The sequence below is a fragment of the Pholcus phalangioides genome, unplaced genomic scaffold (assembly GCF_987345545.1).
Source record: "Pholcus phalangioides strain wild (caught in Gottingen) unplaced genomic scaffold, Ppha-v1.0 ptg000009l_1, whole genome shotgun sequence".
NCBI classification, from domain to species: domain Eukaryota; kingdom Metazoa; phylum Arthropoda; class Arachnida; order Araneae; family Pholcidae; genus Pholcus; species Pholcus phalangioides.
Genome location: NW_028301602.1, coordinates 9,466,851 through 9,485,033, shown reverse-complemented (window position 1 = coordinate 9,485,033; position 18,183 = coordinate 9,466,851). Strand labels below are relative to the sequence as shown.

The window sequence follows — 18,183 nt, the reverse complement described above, 5'->3', positions numbered from 1 at the left end:
CTTAAGAAATTCAAGCCGAAATTCGTAGAGATATTTCTATAGATAATTATCTACACAAATCTTTCTAAAAAAATCTACATTGATCATAATTAATGCAGGTTTTTTTTTACATCGGAAAAATGGAACATTTCCCCGAAAATAAGGGTCTTTGAAGCAAAAATTAATATACTTTTTGGGAAACACGGTATTGAAATTCTATTTTCCTATGCAGATGGTTTTTTGCGAGACTCCATGCTCTTCACGCTGCGACAAACTTCAAAAGTTTTGCGACTTGCCTGGGAGCCCCTTTGATCATTTTTTCCATACTGTGTCCGAAACTAGTGAAGTTTTCGAATTTTCTTTCTCATTTGCCTTTATCATTAGCTTTTCTGAAGTGAAACTTCTATAGCAGGGGGGGGGGGGATTTTTTGTGAGGAAAATAAAATTCATCGTAAAAAGTGAAACGCTTTCTTTTCCCTCAGAACCCTTTCCGTAGAATAAAAGATTGTGTGGTGCAGTTCCGAGAAGCAAGACAAATTGTGGCGGTGTGGTGGGGGGGGGGGGGGGATTTCGGTCGCAATTAGAACTCCTTAATACACTTATATGAAGGCGTCTTAGTCGCAATCGCAAGTTTTGTGACGTCACAGTGACAGCTCTTTATTGGCTGCGCTGTCATAATGCACATATTACATCTGTGGCGCTCCACTTTTTCTTTGTCTTCTTTTTTCTTAGTCTTCTCGCTCCTGCATTAGACCTCTGTGCCAGACTTGCACCACTGCGTAATTGACTGTTTTTAGGAAACATACAATAATGAATACCACTTTAATATGAAAAGAAGTTTAATTTCTATCGCGCGAGATTCTTCGATTTTTTTTATCCTATATCGTGTTTTTTTCAGGAGCAAAGAGTTCCTATTTCTCCCTACATACCTAACTCTCTGCTTAAAAAGATACATTTTAAGTTATGATTTCAACACACATGTGCCCCTGTAAAAATACTTCAGCAAATTTACCTCATTAAATTAAATAACTGAACCACTTTCGATTTCAGATAACAGTCAACGGCCAAATGATCCAGAGCCAAACATTACCAAGACCGGACAGATCAAGTCCTAAAAAGAATTCAGCAACTAGTGACAATACCAATGGCACCCTTCCGTCGAATGATAACAGCAACACGCACAAAGTCAATTTCCGGATCACGTTCGAGACGAAGAACTCGAGTCCGGTCATCGATGAATCGAATGCGCGGCCAAACGGAGCCAAAAACGCTCTCGTTCAGGTCAAGCCTTGGACGACACGACTATGAAGAAGAAAAAAAAAATACACCGAAGAAGAAAAGACTTGATCAATATACATTGAATTAGAATTATTCAACATAATAATGAATAATAATAATAATTATTTTCAGTATTTGATTCGATGCTTTTTATTCGACGCTTTTCAGAAATCGATCACACGTGATACGATATCGGAAGAAGAATTGGAAATACTGTAGCGTTTCTTTAAAGAAAAAAGAAAAATTGCTGAGTATTTAATTTTTCTTATCATTGAATACATATAATTGAATTGCTCAATTAACTTATCCTGTTTTTTTCTTAAAAAAATTCGGATATGTAATTTAATATTATTTTGTATAAATTTTCTTGTGATTTGTCTCTTATGATACATGATATGAGATTCTTTTGGAGCTTGTGTACATACATAAATACGAAAACTTTTGTGTTGATTTTTGCATGCAATTTTTCTATGAATTTATGGATTCTATTTTTGTGGAAAATTTGTATTTGTATATATAATAACTTGAAGGTGTATTCTTTTTTAATTCTGTATTTGTTTATTTTTTCTGACGTTTTTAAAATTTTGAAGGAAATTTACATAATACAAATGTGAATTATTGACGAATTTCTGTATGTGTTTTGATGCATACACTGTACCTGTATGTATTTTGCTATTAGGTAATAAATAATGATGTTTCTGGATATTGAATAAGTTCGTCATTTTGCTGATTGAGGCTAATTTATTGTATTGATATACCCTACAACGGTGTTTCTTAACCTTTTTTCAGCTCGTGGCCCCCCTATAGATCAAATTTTTTTCTCGTGGCTCCCTGTCCTATCCAGGGCCCCCCTCCACCGTCACCCAAGAGTGAGATACCTTCTGTTTTTAGTATGAATGAAATTTTAATAAATTAGATCAATCTCTGGAATCCTGGCTAGGCACGGATTCAAATGGTGGATTATCATCTCTCCCAGGAATCAAATTATACGGTAAAAAACAGTCTGTGTAAAATGCTGGACGATACAACGAACCTGCATGATAAATCGACCCTCCCGACACATAACCGTTGCTCTGCCGGCCCTCCCTACTTAGCTGGAAATAACAGCTTTCACATGAAAATCATAGTACCAGATCCCATATAGTGCAGTCCCCCCTCCCTCCATTATAGACACGAAGACCCGGGTCTTAACCCAAGGGTTAAGATGCTCCTGGTACTATGGACGGATCTGATGAATTCTGAAAGTGGTGATATTTTTAATCATGTTTCACTTTTAAAGCTTTTCTCTTCACAGCTCTCTATGACTCCCTTCACCACCTGTCGTGGATCACCGTTCTTTTGATTTTCTCCCGTGGCCCCCTAGAATATACCAGGACCGCAAGGGGGCCATATTTCTCCAAGTTGAGAACCACTGCCCTACAATACCAAATGATATTGTAAGGGTATTTGAGAAAAATGTGGAATCGAAAGTTAAATTAGAACCAATTTAATGATTCACTATTTATTGACGCACATTTTTATATAAAAATTAATTTTTTAGTAGAATACAGTCGGTCCCGCTTATAACGTTCCCAAATATAACGTTTCCCCGCTTTGTACGACTTATTTTCGTGGTCTCAACTCTGAGTAATTCTCATTAAGGTTTCCCATTTAAAGCATTTTCCTGATTAGAACGTTTTTCCATAGCGATTTTTTGAAAAAACGTTATAAGCGGGATCCACAACATGTCAGTTGCTATTGATATACAGAAGGGGTTCTTAACCTATGGGGGTCACGGAGGCTTCCGAGACGAGTCGTACAAATCCATTTACAGCTAGAGCAGATTCTTTGAGCTATGGGTCACGATTCAAATTTGATTCATGGGCCCCTTCCAAGATGGGTCGCAAAAATTTACTCACAGCCACGGATTCCTGAGGAATATGTTACGATCCGAGCTTGATTCTCCAGAGGCTTCCTCGAAAGAGGTCGTTGAAATCCACTTGCAGTCAGGGATTCTTGGGCTATGAGTAAAAATGATCCAAATTTGATTCACAGGGGCTTCCGATATGGGTCGTACAAGTCCACTTACAGCTGGAAATTCTCCAACTGCCCAAATTTGACTGGCAGGCGCTCCCTAGATGAGTCGTAAAAACTCCATTTGTGGACCTGTTATGAATGCACTTATTGGGTCACTGGTTTCACCAATTTTGAATAAAAAACAGTCCAATGGGTCGCGAAGCTGATTCGGTTGTTGATTTTGGGTCGTGGTTGGAAAAGGGTTAAGATATACATGATGTACTAAGTCCTAACTCGGCCGTCATCTCATCAACCTTTCATCGTAGATGTATGGTTCCAATTTAAAAAATGCTCAAACAGTGTTCAGAAATAAACCTGTACCAGTTTTGGAAGTGAAAATACAATGTGTCACAAAATAAACAATCTAAGCTTTTATACGCACCCGGTCCTTAAAAATCCTAATTAGACAGTTGTTGCCCTTTATTTCATGACACACTGTAGTTTCACTCTCGAAACTGGTACAGAGCGATTCCTGAATACATTTTGAGCATTTTTTAAATTTAAATCATACCTCTACGATGAACGGTTGATGAGATAAAGGCCAAGTTAATACTTATAGGACACCCTGTATAAAGATTCCTATGAACATTTTCAATGGCGTATTCTTCAGTCTGAGTCTATAATTCTATCTGCTAGATGGCAGCAGTACACACTAAAAAAATTTCACTGAAAGCTTTAAATAAGAAACTAGATGGCACCACCAAGTTAGTAAAACAATTAAATTAATGAATCACAGGGGAGGAAAAAAGCTTTGGTTGAGCGAATGCTAGATGGCGACACTATAGAACTACTTTTTATTTCGCCTGGATTCAAATTTCACTACAGTCGTTTGAACGAATACCGCGTTACAGCGAAAATCTCGTTTTATATAACGAACGCTTTTCTAATCCTCCAGATAAGTTTTCATAGGAACAATGTAACCTGTAATTCCTTTATAACGAAATTTCGTTGTATAGAAGTGATTTCTCTGATCTCTTGGACTTTGTTGTACGGGATTTGACTGTATTTCATAACGGTTACAAGACGCGTCTTCCTTTTTTTTGATGTCATTTTAAGTGTTCTCTTACATTTCAGAAAACTCGTCCTTTTGTCCTCCTTTTCAATTTTACAGAATTATATACAGTTGAATCCGTTATAACGAACTCCAAGAGCAAATTTGTATTTTCTCATAAATCATGGCGCACGGTAACCCTGCGCATAAATATGTGCAAGGGAAAGATCCATGTGAACACACGCCATAGGCGGAGATGAACTTGGACGTCTGGGGGGGGGGAGGCGCGATGATGACGTCAATTTATTTATATATATATACATTAGATCAGACGACTCCACCTTTGACGCTAGGTTAAAGAGTAATGCCCCCTCGCGTATCTCCGCCCATGATACACACAGGGCCACTACTAGATGCTTGGTCACCCGGGGCAAGTGCGCGTTTTGGCGTCCCCTTGTAATGTTGAAGGTAAGGTTTGAGAATGAAATTTGTGCCCCCTCTGGTCCAGCGCCAGGGTCACGAGACCCGCCTGCCCCCCCCCCCCTAGTTGTGGCCCTGGATACACACACACACACACACTGATGCAGAGAAAATCCTCTTATGAGAGAAATTGAATTTTCTGGATGTTAACTAATATTTGGAAACTCAAATAACGAAACTAATATTTGGAAAGAAAAGTGATTCGTTTCCTCCAGGAATCGAACCCGGCTCCCCTTGCTTACCTGGTAAAGTGCGCACCAGAGACACGCTTTTCAATTCCTTATAACACGCATTAGTAGCGTGTAGACATAGCAGCCATGGGCGGGGCATTGCCCCCCCCCCCAGCATTAAAAGTGGAGTGGGCAGATCTAATGTATATGTGTGTATGTGAATTGACATCATCATCATCATCGTGCGACCCCCCCCAGACCCCCAAGTCTATCTCCGCCTATGATAGCAGCCTCCCATTCTCAGTATACTTCGGCTTCAAAAAATACCATATCTTAATACAAAACGCCAACTGGGGGGAAAATTGCTGCATACGTGGAGATAGACTTACAAGTCTGAGGGGGGGGGGGGGCACCATGGTCCCCCACATCCTGAAGGAGGGCCCTAGGCTGGGATCTTTTACGGGCCCCCGACCAGACTTTCACGAGGCCCCATTTATGATGAATTTATAGCGTGAAAAAATAAAAAAATGATTAAATCCTCCCGGGCCCCAGGGCTGGAGCCTTGTCAGCCCACCCCTTGTGGGGGCCATGGGGGAACGGTCGTTATTGCTGGGGCACGATGATGATGATGATGTCAATTCATATATACATATATACATTAGATCAGTCGACTCAACCTTTGACCCCCTCCCCACGCCCCCGTATCTCCCCCTACAGAAATTATTGCTGTAATTAAAGGGAGGCTGCCTGCTCTCTCTCCACTCAGCGCTTCACGCTACTAATGCATGTTATAAGGAATTGAGATGTGTGTCTCTGGTGTGTTGGTCAGCGCACTTGTCCGGTATGCAAGGTGAGGCGGGTTCGATTCCAGGAGGAGACAAATCACTTTCTTTCCAAATATTAGTTTCGGCATAACATCCAAAAAATTCAATTCCTCAGTATATATATAGCTCACTACAATTCTACATTTTGTAGCTTCTTATTTGACCACTAGGTGCCAGCACTAAATGATGGAAATATTTCTGCCGTTCTTTTGATTCTCAGATTACCGATAGATGACAGCACCATCACAACTTCAAGTGACATTAGAAGTTAGATTATACAGTATAATAACCTTTCACACACACCGGTTGAATTAACGTTTAAATTGATTTTTTTCTTAATTTTTTTAAATATATTTTCCCTTCTGATCATTTAGTTTAGAGAAATCAACTATAAAATTCAGGAAAAAAATTTCTTGTTGTTTTCTGCACTTGCCCATGTCTATAGAAATAACATGAAAATTTAAAGGGGCCGTTCAAGTATGACGTGAGCAAATTTTTAGCCATTTTTGATCCCCTCCCCCCCACCCTTGTCAGCAAAATTCAGCAAAACACTGACCCCCCCTCTCTGCCCCTCTGAATCCTAACTCATATTTTCACAAGGGGTGGTTGATGACGTAAGCATTATCCAAACCCCCCCTCCCCCCCTTGTCATCAAAAGTCAGCAAATCGGAAACCCCTCCCCCATCGATGATGACGTAATACTTGAACGGCCCCAAACCAAAAAAAAAAACAATTAAATTTTATTCTGCCTTGAAAAAAGAACGTGATTTAAAAAGGGGGGGGAATCAAGTGCTTTCACGTAAGAAAAATATATACAGGGTGGGCGAAAAGTCCGTAGAAATTTTGAAAATTCATAAAAGCCGGAAAAATAACCGAAATTAAAAAAAAAACGGTTTGCAGGGTTAGCACCGCTATGATTTTTTTGACAGGGGGGAAAAAATCCCTCAAAATAGCCGATAGGTGACGCTGACATACACGAGTCAAATAAAAGATACGCAAATAACGGACAGAATGCATGTCAGCGTCACCTATCGGCTGTTTTTAAGTTTTTTTTTTCTCCTGTCCTAAAAAAATTCCCGTGGCATAGCGATGCCAACCCTGCAAACCGTTTTTTTATTTCGGTTATTTTTCCGGTTTTTAGAAATTTTTAAAGTTTCTACGGACTTTTTGCCCACCCTGTATTTTTTTTTCTAATTAATGAAACGATGTTCCCAATTGGTAACATTGGCCGTTAAAATTTCCTTATGGCGTGAATTTGAAAAGAAATTGAACGCTGGAATCTGTGATGGGCCCCCCTGTATAACCCATGATTTCTCCGCAGATCAGAAGATTTTTAATATAAAAATATTAATTCATACTGGGCCCTTGCACTAGAATCTAGAGGGGGATTCTAGTCACAACATCATGCCGTTATGTGTGAGCCATGATCCAGCTATATAGCCTGCGTCAGGGCCGTCTTCAGTGTAAAAGGGGCCAAATGATTTCCAGGGCTTCAGAAACAGGGCTTCGTGTTTTTCGTTACGTTGTTGCATGCAAAACTTAATTTCCCAAAAAGTATGCAAGTTATTTTAACGAAATTTTTCGGCGGTTTCTCAGATGGTACTAGCCGTGCAATGAACTAAAATCTTGGGTATATGTTCGGAATTGTTACATTTTAACCAAATTTAGCAACGTTGCCAAATAGCAGTCCAGTGGTTAGGGAGCTAGCCTCTGTCTGTGCAGCTATGGGGTGGAATCCCGTTTCGGGTATGGATGTTTACTGTCATGATCACACTTCTCTCTCTCTCTCTCTCTCCCCCAATAGCGAAACCACAAACCGCACGCTTACACACATAGATACATTAAAGTAACACGTTCGAGTTTGTTTTTAAAAAGTTTTACTTTAATGTAGTATATGTGCGTGTAAGCGTGTGGTTTGTGGTTTCGCTATGGCAGGAGGGAGAAAAGTGGGATCATGACATTACTGACACTAACAATTCTCTGGACAGTTGTTGCGGACCTACACATGTTATTTGAAAAAAAAAAAAATTAAATTAAACTAAATTATTCTCTAAGCCAGTGGCTCCCAAAGTGTGGGTCGTTAATGAACTGGGGGTCACGAGAGATTTTCGAAAAAGAAAACATCCTAATAAAAAAATTACTTTTTATTTTTCGCAACTTAAGTAAAAATATGAAAAAACTAAAAAATGCCTCAAACTCAGCTGAACAGTTACTTACCATACATGTATCATATAATGTAATTTCATCCAGTTCCACATCTACAATGATCAAGTTGATATTTATAGAGGGGGATTCAGAAAGAATCGACCGATTTTTCAAAATATTTCGCATATTTTTGAAAATTAAAAACACAGAATCATAAGTAATATGTGAATGAGAATAGGGGATGTGTATTCATTCTAGATTAGAATCAGTTATTAACGCTAGTGTTGCCGTTCATGAAGCTCATTTGATGAAATAAAGTTATCGAAAACATTAAGTATTGGGAGGGCTCCAAAATATCGCGAAGAAGAACAGGCGGTTCAAAAATATAGCGAGTACTCGCTGTAATAGAAAATACTACTTTAATTGAAAAATAATTTTTGTACACTAAAACAAGGATGGCTGTGTCACAGCTATGGAAAATGTTATGAATATTAAAAATAATTATAACAAATAAACTAAAATTACTTTTCCTCTGGCGGAACCCGATAATATTTTTTATTTTCGCACCGGGCCCTGTGTTTGGTTACAAAGTTATTTACTCTGCAACATTACGATGCGCAAGAGGTACGCATTCTGTTCTAACTTGCGCTATGTTCATGCAGAATTTAAAGCTAAAAAAACATGTGGGTAGCTTGAAATTTCATATAATAAAACAGTTCTGTCAAATAAATATTCAAGAGTAATTTGATTCGATTCATTGCTGATTAGGTGACACATTAAAGCGCATTTATTAACAAAAAGAAATCATGAAAGTCCCCAAAAAAATGGACATATGATCACCCTATATAGGGGCCACCGTTGCAATTTTTGTCAATAGGAGGGGTCGCGCTTAAAAACATTTGGGAACAATTGTTCTAAGGTAATCGATCCTGGCTGCCCAGTAATTGACGTTATCGCCGGGTTGGTATTATAACCGAGCAGTGGCGGACTGAAGTCGGTCGAAGCCCCGGGCACAAAAGAAAATATTGGGACCCCTTAAATTAGAAAAAAGTGTAAATTTTGTGTTTTTTGGGGCCCCTCCTAGAAGTCGGGGCCCTGGGCTCGTGCTCGGTGCGCCCGCCGTTAAATCCGCCTCTGCAACCGAGGTAGTTATAACCGGTATCATATCTTTCTGTCCAGTATTTTCTCCGACGTCTTTATTTTTTTTATTACATCTTATACAGGATGGGTAAAATGTCCATAGAATCTTCAAAAATTCATAAAAACCGGAAAAATAACCGAAACAAAATACGGTTTGCAGGGTTAGCATTGCTATGTCACGGGAATTTTTTTGAGACAGGAAAAAAACCCCTCAAAACAGCCGATAGGTGGCACTGGTACGAGCGACTTCGGTAGGAATATGCAAATGACACGTTTATAAGAACTTGCGCTCCCAATCCACAACCAGTTCACCATTGTAAACCGTGTATGTGGACCTGCTGCACTCTGCTGTTACTAGATAAGTGACTCGCCTGCAATGTGATATCCCCTGTGGTGGTGGTCATGTGGAACACACACTGTTGTAATAAACGATTTGGAGGCATTCTGTTCGTTAGGGGTCATTCAAGTATTACGTCAGCATCGAGAGGGGAGGAGGTTTCGGATTTGCTGACTTTTGATGACAAGGGGGGGGGGGGGTGTTTGAAGGTTGCTTACGTCATCAACCACCCGTTCTTGAAGATATGAAATAGCTGCTGACGAAATTTTGCTGACGGGAGGGCAGTGTTTTGCTTATAGGGGGGGGGGGGGGGTTCAAAAATGGCTCAAAATATGCTTACGTAATACTTGAATGGTCCCTTATTTGCGTATCTTTTCTTTGACTTGTGTACGACAGCACCACCTATCAGCTCTCTTTTAAGTTTTTTCCCGTCTTAAAAAAATTCCCGGGACCTTAGCGATGCTAATCCTGCAAACCGTTTTTCATTTCGGTTATTTTTCCAGTTTTTATGAATTTTTTAAAGTTTCTACTGACTTTTTGCCCACCCTGTATGTATTTCTGTTGAATTTTTCAAGGTGCACTTTTAATGAATCACGTTCCTTGATTAAAAACATACCTCTTTATTTCTGTCAGCTGGTACTTTGACAATAATCATTACATGAGCATCAAGTTAAAAACGCTGTCCGCAGAAACGATCGACAGTCGCAAAAACGCCTCTCTTTCTCCGTCAGACTTTTTTTCCTCTCTTGTGGTCCTTTTTAAATATTAAGGCAAAATCTTTTGCGAAAAGCAACAACTCAAACATCCCATCAACGTTTTTGCGCTTTGTTCTTAGCTCTTTTGTTGAGAGCGACTAAGAGAAAGAGCTTCCCCCACAAAAAAAAAAGAGAGCTCTCTTTTGTCGCATCGAAGAATAGAAACGAAGTGGTTACTTGTTTTGTTACGAAAACAAAAGAGCGGACATTGGACAATGAGTGCTTGGCGAGGGGAAAATGCATAATAAATAAAATGGAAACCGCTCTCTCATACATATATATACACACACACATAGAACACACGAGCACACATGGACACATGAAACCCGAGTGCTGAGACAGACAGAATAGACAACAAAAGAAACTCCCGGATCCGCCATATTAATAGAAAATACAATGATTAAAAAGAACAAAAAATGAACCGCAAGCTGGAGGCGGAATTTGCGCAATAGTTCACGTTATAACAGAAACAAAATATGAGTGTATATAGGGTATATATGGTGTTCACATACTGGTACATTGAAATGAAAACAAAGGGAACTCAAAGAAGTATTTTTGTGCGTTAACGTGTGGGATGCAATGCAAACACCAAACATGGCCCCCGCTCTGTCCCTTGTGGGATATAAGCAGGCTACCTTGCGGCTGGGCCATGCTGGAAAAAAGAAAATGCCCCGCTAGCCACCAAGACCACTGTCCGACCTCCAACCCACGGAAAGGAATACAGACACCAACACCAAACATGGCCCAGCTCTGAGGCAGATTACCCAGCGGCTGGGACATGCTGGAAAAACTATCTTGATGTTCGGGCCCGGCAGGCATCCCCGGCCCGTAAGCCACAGGACCCAATCCCGCCGAGGCCCCCCATCGCCCCCGACTCCTGGCAATTACACCCCCAAAGTCCCCGGAAACCCCCGCCAAGGAGCCCGGGCGAATCGCCCGCAAGAGGCCAACAAAAACATCTCGAGCCATCCGCCATCATCACTGTACTCTGTCCCCAACCATCAGCCAATCTGCAACACCAACTTCACTCATCTTGTCTTTTGTTGGAAGGGTTTTTTCATAGGTCCGAATCTGCAAATAGAACATGAAAAACAGGATACATGTACAAATTCAGGTCCAATGAACTATAAATATGTAAGTGGGAATTATCGATATTGATCAATTGCTGGTGTTAATAATATCACAAGACTGAAGGAGCCGGGGGGGGGGGGACTTTTCATTGCCAGTTAGAGACATGTTTAGATTTGGTTATTATAGTCCTAATGATGAGATCAAGTCCGAAGAAATTACAAAGTTCACTTGAACATACAAAGTTCAGCTGCGCACTAGTGGATTCACCGGTGGTATACATTGGAACACATGAATATATTGATGAATAACAAAAATTATGGCGTTTCATAGCAGTTGAGAAAGTATATAAAATGTGCTTATAAGCAGGTGTCCGGGTACAACGTCAGAGTTTTTATAACAGATGGGCTGTGGGAATGATCTAGACAAACAGCGATGCCACGAAACGTAAGATATATAGCGTACATGATGATATTATGTAAGCATTAAATAGTATATAACATGCATAGTAAATATACATGAAATGAGATAAAATTTAATTATGCTTACAGGACAACATCTGCAAACTACGCATGATTCAATAATAAAAATTTAGTAAACAATTCAATCAAAAAAAAAAATTAAAATTCAATCGACAATGCAAGTAATAATAAAATTCAATCAAAATTCAATCACAATCAATAATTCAATCAAAAATAAAATTCAATCAATAATTCAATCAAAAAAAAAAATTCAATCAATAATTCAATCAAAAAAATTCAATCAATAATTCAATCAACAATTGCGCTCAGCCCATCAAAGCAGAGCAGAAAAATTCAAACAGGATATTATTAAACATTGAATCTGAAGTAGATACTTTGGATACAAAAAATATATATGAACATGGAAAGAATACATATTGGCATCACTGACAATGATAAATTTCATTAAAATATCACTATACATATTTTATAGCACATGGGGTTAGGAAAGACGTCGCAATTATGGTACATAGTCTGAGTCCGAATCAGAGTCCAAGGGATCTTCTCTGTCTTGATATGCCATAGGTCTCGGGAAGATGTATAACTCTTGATTATTTTCCATAAAGTTGATAAGATTTTTAATCTTATTATAACTGCCAGGATTTTGGAAGACCTTCAACTTCCAAGACTGTGTATCAGCAACAGGGATTTGTAAGTGGAAGTCTTTGGTGAACGGGCAGGCTGTAGAGTAGTGGATGACCGTGCCCTCCCCGCCACATTTGCATTTCTCAGTCTGTCGATGAAATCTCGCCAGATATGCTGGGAAAGGACCATGTTCGGAAAAGAATATAACCATTTCCCTGGTCCATTTCCTATATCTGTATCTTGCTGTGGGGAGGAGAGCATATATTTTCCTGCCAACTTTGCGTTCTGTCTGCCATCGATTTTGCCACTTCTGCATCATTTCCTCAGATAAGATGTTCTTTGCCCATGACTTAGGGAAGAGCAGCGAAAAGTCAGACGTCACTCTTGCAGTCGCAGCTTTTGCAAGTTGGTCTGCCTGTTCATTCCCATATGTTCCTGCATGAGCTTTCACCCAATTGAGACTGATTTGAGGATTGGCACACAGAACCTTTCTGATTTGCCTAGCGATGATGTGTTGAGACAGGGGATCCCTGATTGAGTGGAGTGATGAAAGTGAATCTGTGAAGATAGATGTTCTCTTCTGGAGTTCTTCCGCTTTCTTAATAGCCATAAGTAAAGCAAAAAGTTCGGCTTGGAATACTGTGTTATTGGTATTCAATTTACAAGACCATCTGTAGAAGATGTCATCTTTCTGAAGGATAGTAAAAGCTGCTGCAACTCCATTTTCCGTCTTTGAACCATCGGTATAGATGTCGAAATAGGGTTTTTTAAACAGTTCAGTGTCAGTCGGATCTGCAGACATTTGTCTATCATCAGGATATTCTGCCGGGTGTCTCGTCCATCCGGTGATTTTCCTTTGGATTTGAGTGTGACTGATGTGAGTTGCATCTTGTAGTTGGATATTGCGTTTGTTCCGAAGTGCCCCCATTTTAGCTTCGTACTCCACGATATATCTTAGTGGAGGCAGACCAGCCAAGATTTGCAGGGCGTTTGTTGGTGATGTCGAGTAAGCTTTGAGGATGTACAATAAGCAACCACGTTGGATAGAATCAAGACGTCTACCCTGTTCCTCCGTTAATGTGATACCCCAGGCTGGGGCACCATATGCGATGATCCTCTCAGCCACTGTCATATATAGGATTCTTCGCATTGACGTGGTAATGCCCCATTCCTTTCCAGTAGAGCACCATAATCTTGGCATGAGGGCATTAATTTTGGTCGAAATTGTAGCGATATGGCTGTACCAATTCAGTTGGTCATCAAATGTCACCCCGAGAATCTTAATATTAGATCGTTTCTTAATGAAATTGTCGCCAATTTTTACCGATGGTGGTCTTTTGGAAGAGAGCCATAAAAAGTTGGTTTTATCCATTGCGATGCTGAGTCCGTGTTGGTCTAACCAATGATGGATTTCATTTAGCACATATGTGGCTAGTCTACCTGTGCCTTCTACTGTAGGGCCCGAGGCTATTACCGTAATGTCATCTGCGTAGGCCTGAACCCTGACATTCTTCGGCCACCTCTTAAGGAGGAGATCATTAAGGAATAAGTTCCAAAGTAGTGGCCCGGAACACGATCCTTGAGGACATCCCCTTGCCATTCTATGTCGAACTGTTCCTAATGGTGTCCGCATCTGTACCACCCTGTGTTGGAGCATGCTTATCAGAATATTGGCTAGATTAGATGGTATAGGCAGATTAAGCAACTTTTCCCTGATAATATTATGATTGATGTGATCGAAAGCCCCCTGGATGTCCAGGGTAATTATTATGACGTTATGTTTTTTAATTCTTTGATTTTTGATCTCTGTGACAATGTCCATGAGAGCTTGTTCTGCCGAACTCCCATGGCGAAATCCATATTGAAGGGGGCTGATGACATTAGATTTTTCCAAGAAGAAGATAACTCTCTGGCAAATGACTTTTTCGAACAATTTACCCAGTGTTGATAACAAATGTATGGGTCTATATGATTTAGTTGATGTTGGATCTTTGTCTTTTTTGAGGAAGAAGAGGACATTGCTAATCTTGAAATGTCGTGGAAAATGTTCAAGTTGAAAGCATTTATTAAATAATGCGGAGAACACCTCGGGAAAGCTTTGCAGTAGAGCTTGAAGGGTTACATTATTAATTGCGTCTTCGCCAGGAGCTTTTTTCTTATTTAAATGACTTGCAATGTACCACAGTTCTTGGCGTGAGATTTTCTTATTATCCGGCTCGTGAGACACCAAGCTAGCCGTTGAAAAGTTTATTTGATGATTGGTTGGATAGTTAGCCTCAGGGAAAAATTCTTGAAGTTGCTTTTGGGCTTGTTCTAGGACAGTCAAATTCTCGTCTGTATCAGTTTGGAAAAAAAGTTGTGGGGACAGAGAAGATTGTTTCACCGTTGCTTTGTAAAATATACCGTACGGATTTGTAGCTGAGTTACACAATTCCCTCCAGGAGCTTCTTTTTGTCTTCCTGATTAATTTTGAATATAAGGCCCTGTTACGGTGGTAAATGATTCTCAATACCTCCTTATTATCTAGGTTTGCCGCTAGATACCTTCTCTTACTAGTCCTGCATTTCCGTCTAGCGACCTCTAAATCTTTGGTCCACCACCCGTCGAAATATCGTGTCTTTTGCTTTGATATTAGGAGATACTTGTTACCCTGCGTTTTCAAGAGATTGAAGAGATCATTCGTGCATTCTTCCAATTGTTCAGTGGATGTAGCTAAGTTGATATTTTGTACATGGAGAGGTAATTGATCAACCATTGATCTCGTGAACTTCTCAATTCGGCGTCTTGAGTTGGAGAATTTGACCGTCTTAATGATTGATGGTTGAACAGAAATAGAAATTTCTATATGTGAATGCGGGCTATGTGTAACATCGAGATGCCTGACCTTCCAAGTTACATTATCAAGCGGTGGAACAAAATTTGACAATGTAACGTCTGGAGCGCCTGTGGCCCCGAAGTATTCGTATGTGTTCGAGCCATCATTGTGAAATATCAGATGATTGGCATTAGCGAAATCCAGCAGCGACCATCCTCTGTTGTTATTATCCTTATATCCCCAGCTTTGGTGGTGGGCGTTCATATCTGCAGATATTAAAATTGGAGAGTTACCAGCTTTCCCACAAATAAGGTTCAGTTCTTGAATGGTATTTTCAATTTTCTGGTATGGGGATGAATATGCCGAGACTATAATTATTTCTCCAGAAATGGTGCAAATTTTAATTGCCACACAATTTGTCATGATGGAAAAAGTGGCACCGGAGAGATGTTGACTAGCAAGGACTATCGCTGCTTTTTTTTATTTAGAGAGGTCCATTTCGGCCAAGACGCTGGAAGTTCGAGTAGTTTACCTTTACCAATCAGAGGTTCTTGTAACATCAATATACCCCAAGAGTTTTTGGTGGCTTGCAACGGAAGAAGCGCAGTCGCATTTCTGCATTTGTTGGCATTAAATTGTAATATTTTGATGCCATTTGTGGAAGATGTTGGAACAGACACTGAACGTTGATGATCAGGAGAAGACATAATCCTATATAATGACAAATAAGGTGTTCTCTTAAGGGATGTTACACAAGAATTTAGAACCACGAAAAGAAGAAAAGTCTTTTGATCCAACGATAAGCCTGAGGATTAGATGACGCGTAGGTGAAGTTTGAGTTTAAAATTGTTATTGATCTCTTTCCTGATCGCTGCTTGTCCATACAAGGAGGAGCAATCTATAAAAAGACCATTCGGGCATTGAGAAGTACGCCGAACTAGATGTTGGAATCCGGCATATTTGAGCTGTTCCTCCAGGTTTTTCATTGTGAGAGTTGGATTTCTACTGCTACAGTAGGTCATGTGAATTGGAAATTTCTCCTGTTCCTGATATTGCCTGTTATCGGAGGGGGTCGAAGATTGTGTTTGGTTCCATCGGTCACTCTTTTTACTAGGCATTCGAGATTTGATAAAGGCAATAGCATGATGATTTAGATAGTCATTATTCTCCAGGGAACTCTTAATATTGTAGCAAATTTCCCTGGATTTACATTGAATAGCCAGCCCATTTCTAACTGGACGAGTACAAATAATTTCTGAGTCGAATTCATCAAGAAATTCAATGAGGCTGATTGTTTCTTGACCTGTTGACTCTCTTCTCCTGTAAATTAAAACCGTCCCTGCCTGTGATGTCTTCTCCCGCTCTAGGTAAATATTTGATCGAGATTCAGCATTTTTACTAGATGATAATGTATTCCCAAGAACTCGATTAATTTTTGACGATTGTTGGCTGTTTCTATCCCCCATTTGGGAGTTGTTCGTGGGGATGGCATAGATATTGTCTCTTGTCACTTTTCTAGAGAGGACAGCTGTTTTTATTTCTTGACATGTTTTATTTTGGTAGCAATCAAGTGCATATCCTCTGCTTATTTTTCTGATTCTGCCTATGCCATTATGAAATTGGTTTAAAATTATTCGAAACTCATTAAAAATATATTTTTTTGTAGAGTTATTGTTTTTCAAAAGAAGAATTGTAAAAAATTCATCTGGATTTCTTCGTTCCTGTGAGATTCCTCTTTCCTGTACCTTTCGCTTATTATTTTTCTTCTTGCGCACCTCTTGAAATTGTTCTTGTATTGTTTTGTCTTCCTGTTCTACGATCAGCTCTTCTACAATCTCAAATTGCCCCAATTCTTCTGACGCCGTTGCTTTTTCAGAAGCAGATTCTATTGGAGGCGGAATGGTTAGATTATCAATCTCGGTCTTCTCTTTATCCTCCGTATTGTTTTCCTGGGTCTGTGAAGAAGAGGGATTTTTGAGACTCACCTTCTTCACCTTTTTCTTCCTCTGCGGAAGGGGGGGAGGAAGCCCGAGAATTTTAGTAGAATTTCCCTTCGTTATCTTTGCACCGTCCTCTACAACTGAAGGATTTTTCAAAATTGTATTTCCTCCAATTACCTGTTTCTCTTGTGCTGTTTTGGACAATTTCTCATTTTCTCTACAACTTTCCTCTATCCAATCTTCCACGAGTTTGATTAATTTATCTGCTCTTTTGCGGGCGGCTCGAGGGATGTTGTGTCTAATCTTGTTCTCTACAATTGTAGAAGAATGTACAATGTCCGTGATACAGGTCATCATTTGCAGAATATTTGTGCATTTATCAAATCGTCCATATTCCTTGAATTGTATTTTTTTGCGATCAGGCTGAAGTCGGAACGCCAAGTCTTCCGCTTCTCGGACTCTGTTTTCATAGTACTCCTCCAAATTGCTGTTTTCTTCAGTACAATATAGACCTTCTAGTCTCTCCAATAGTTTTTTAGTCGCTAAATCTCTAAAAGATGCCTTACAGTGTCCACAAACTGGTTCAATACTCTTCTCGACGTCCGAGTCTGTAATATTTTGTGGATTACTGTCCAAGAGATTAAATTCTTTCGAAATACAATTTAATTGATTTGTTTCTGTACCTTTTTCATCTCGACGATTGTTGGGTGTATTCTTATCCCTGATATTCCGATCATCATGTTTTTTTCCCTTCTTAGTTGAGGATATACTTTGATGTTTTTTTGTTTTCTTGAAACTTTTTCTTCTTGTATTCACCTCGTCCATCAAAGCAGTATCGTCCTCTTGCGAAGAATCACTTAAGTTAGGGCTCCTGAAGTATAGAGATTTTTTGCTAACCTCTTTTTCCGTTTGCTGGGATGAAGACAAGTCGTTCGATGCATCGTAGGGTTCGTCGTCTCCCTCCTCGAAGGTGGTAGCCATTGAAGAAGAGTCCAAATTGATGAACTGATTCTCGAAAAAAGACGAGTTCACGATATTTGAAGTGGCAAATCCGAATCTGGCCTGTGTGGCAGGGATAGGTGGTGTTGCTTGTCGTTGAA

The 18,183-nt window shown here is 39.7% G+C and overlaps 1 protein-coding gene across 2 annotated transcripts in view; it reads left to right on the top strand.

The window, feature by feature from the left end:
- Positions 1-1,965, top strand: part of LOC149081715 (uncharacterized) — an 89,213-nt gene extending 87,248 nt beyond the window's left edge. For both annotated transcript variants that reach the window (XM_089237132.1, XM_089237131.1), the window contains exon 14: positions 1,030-1,965. In XM_089237132.1, coding sequence (XP_089093258.1) covers positions 1,030-1,287 — 258 coding nt within the window. In that variant the 3' untranslated portion in view covers positions 1,288-1,965. The remainder of the gene's footprint in view (positions 1-1,029) is intronic.
- Positions 1,966-18,183: the final 16,218 nt, after the last annotated feature.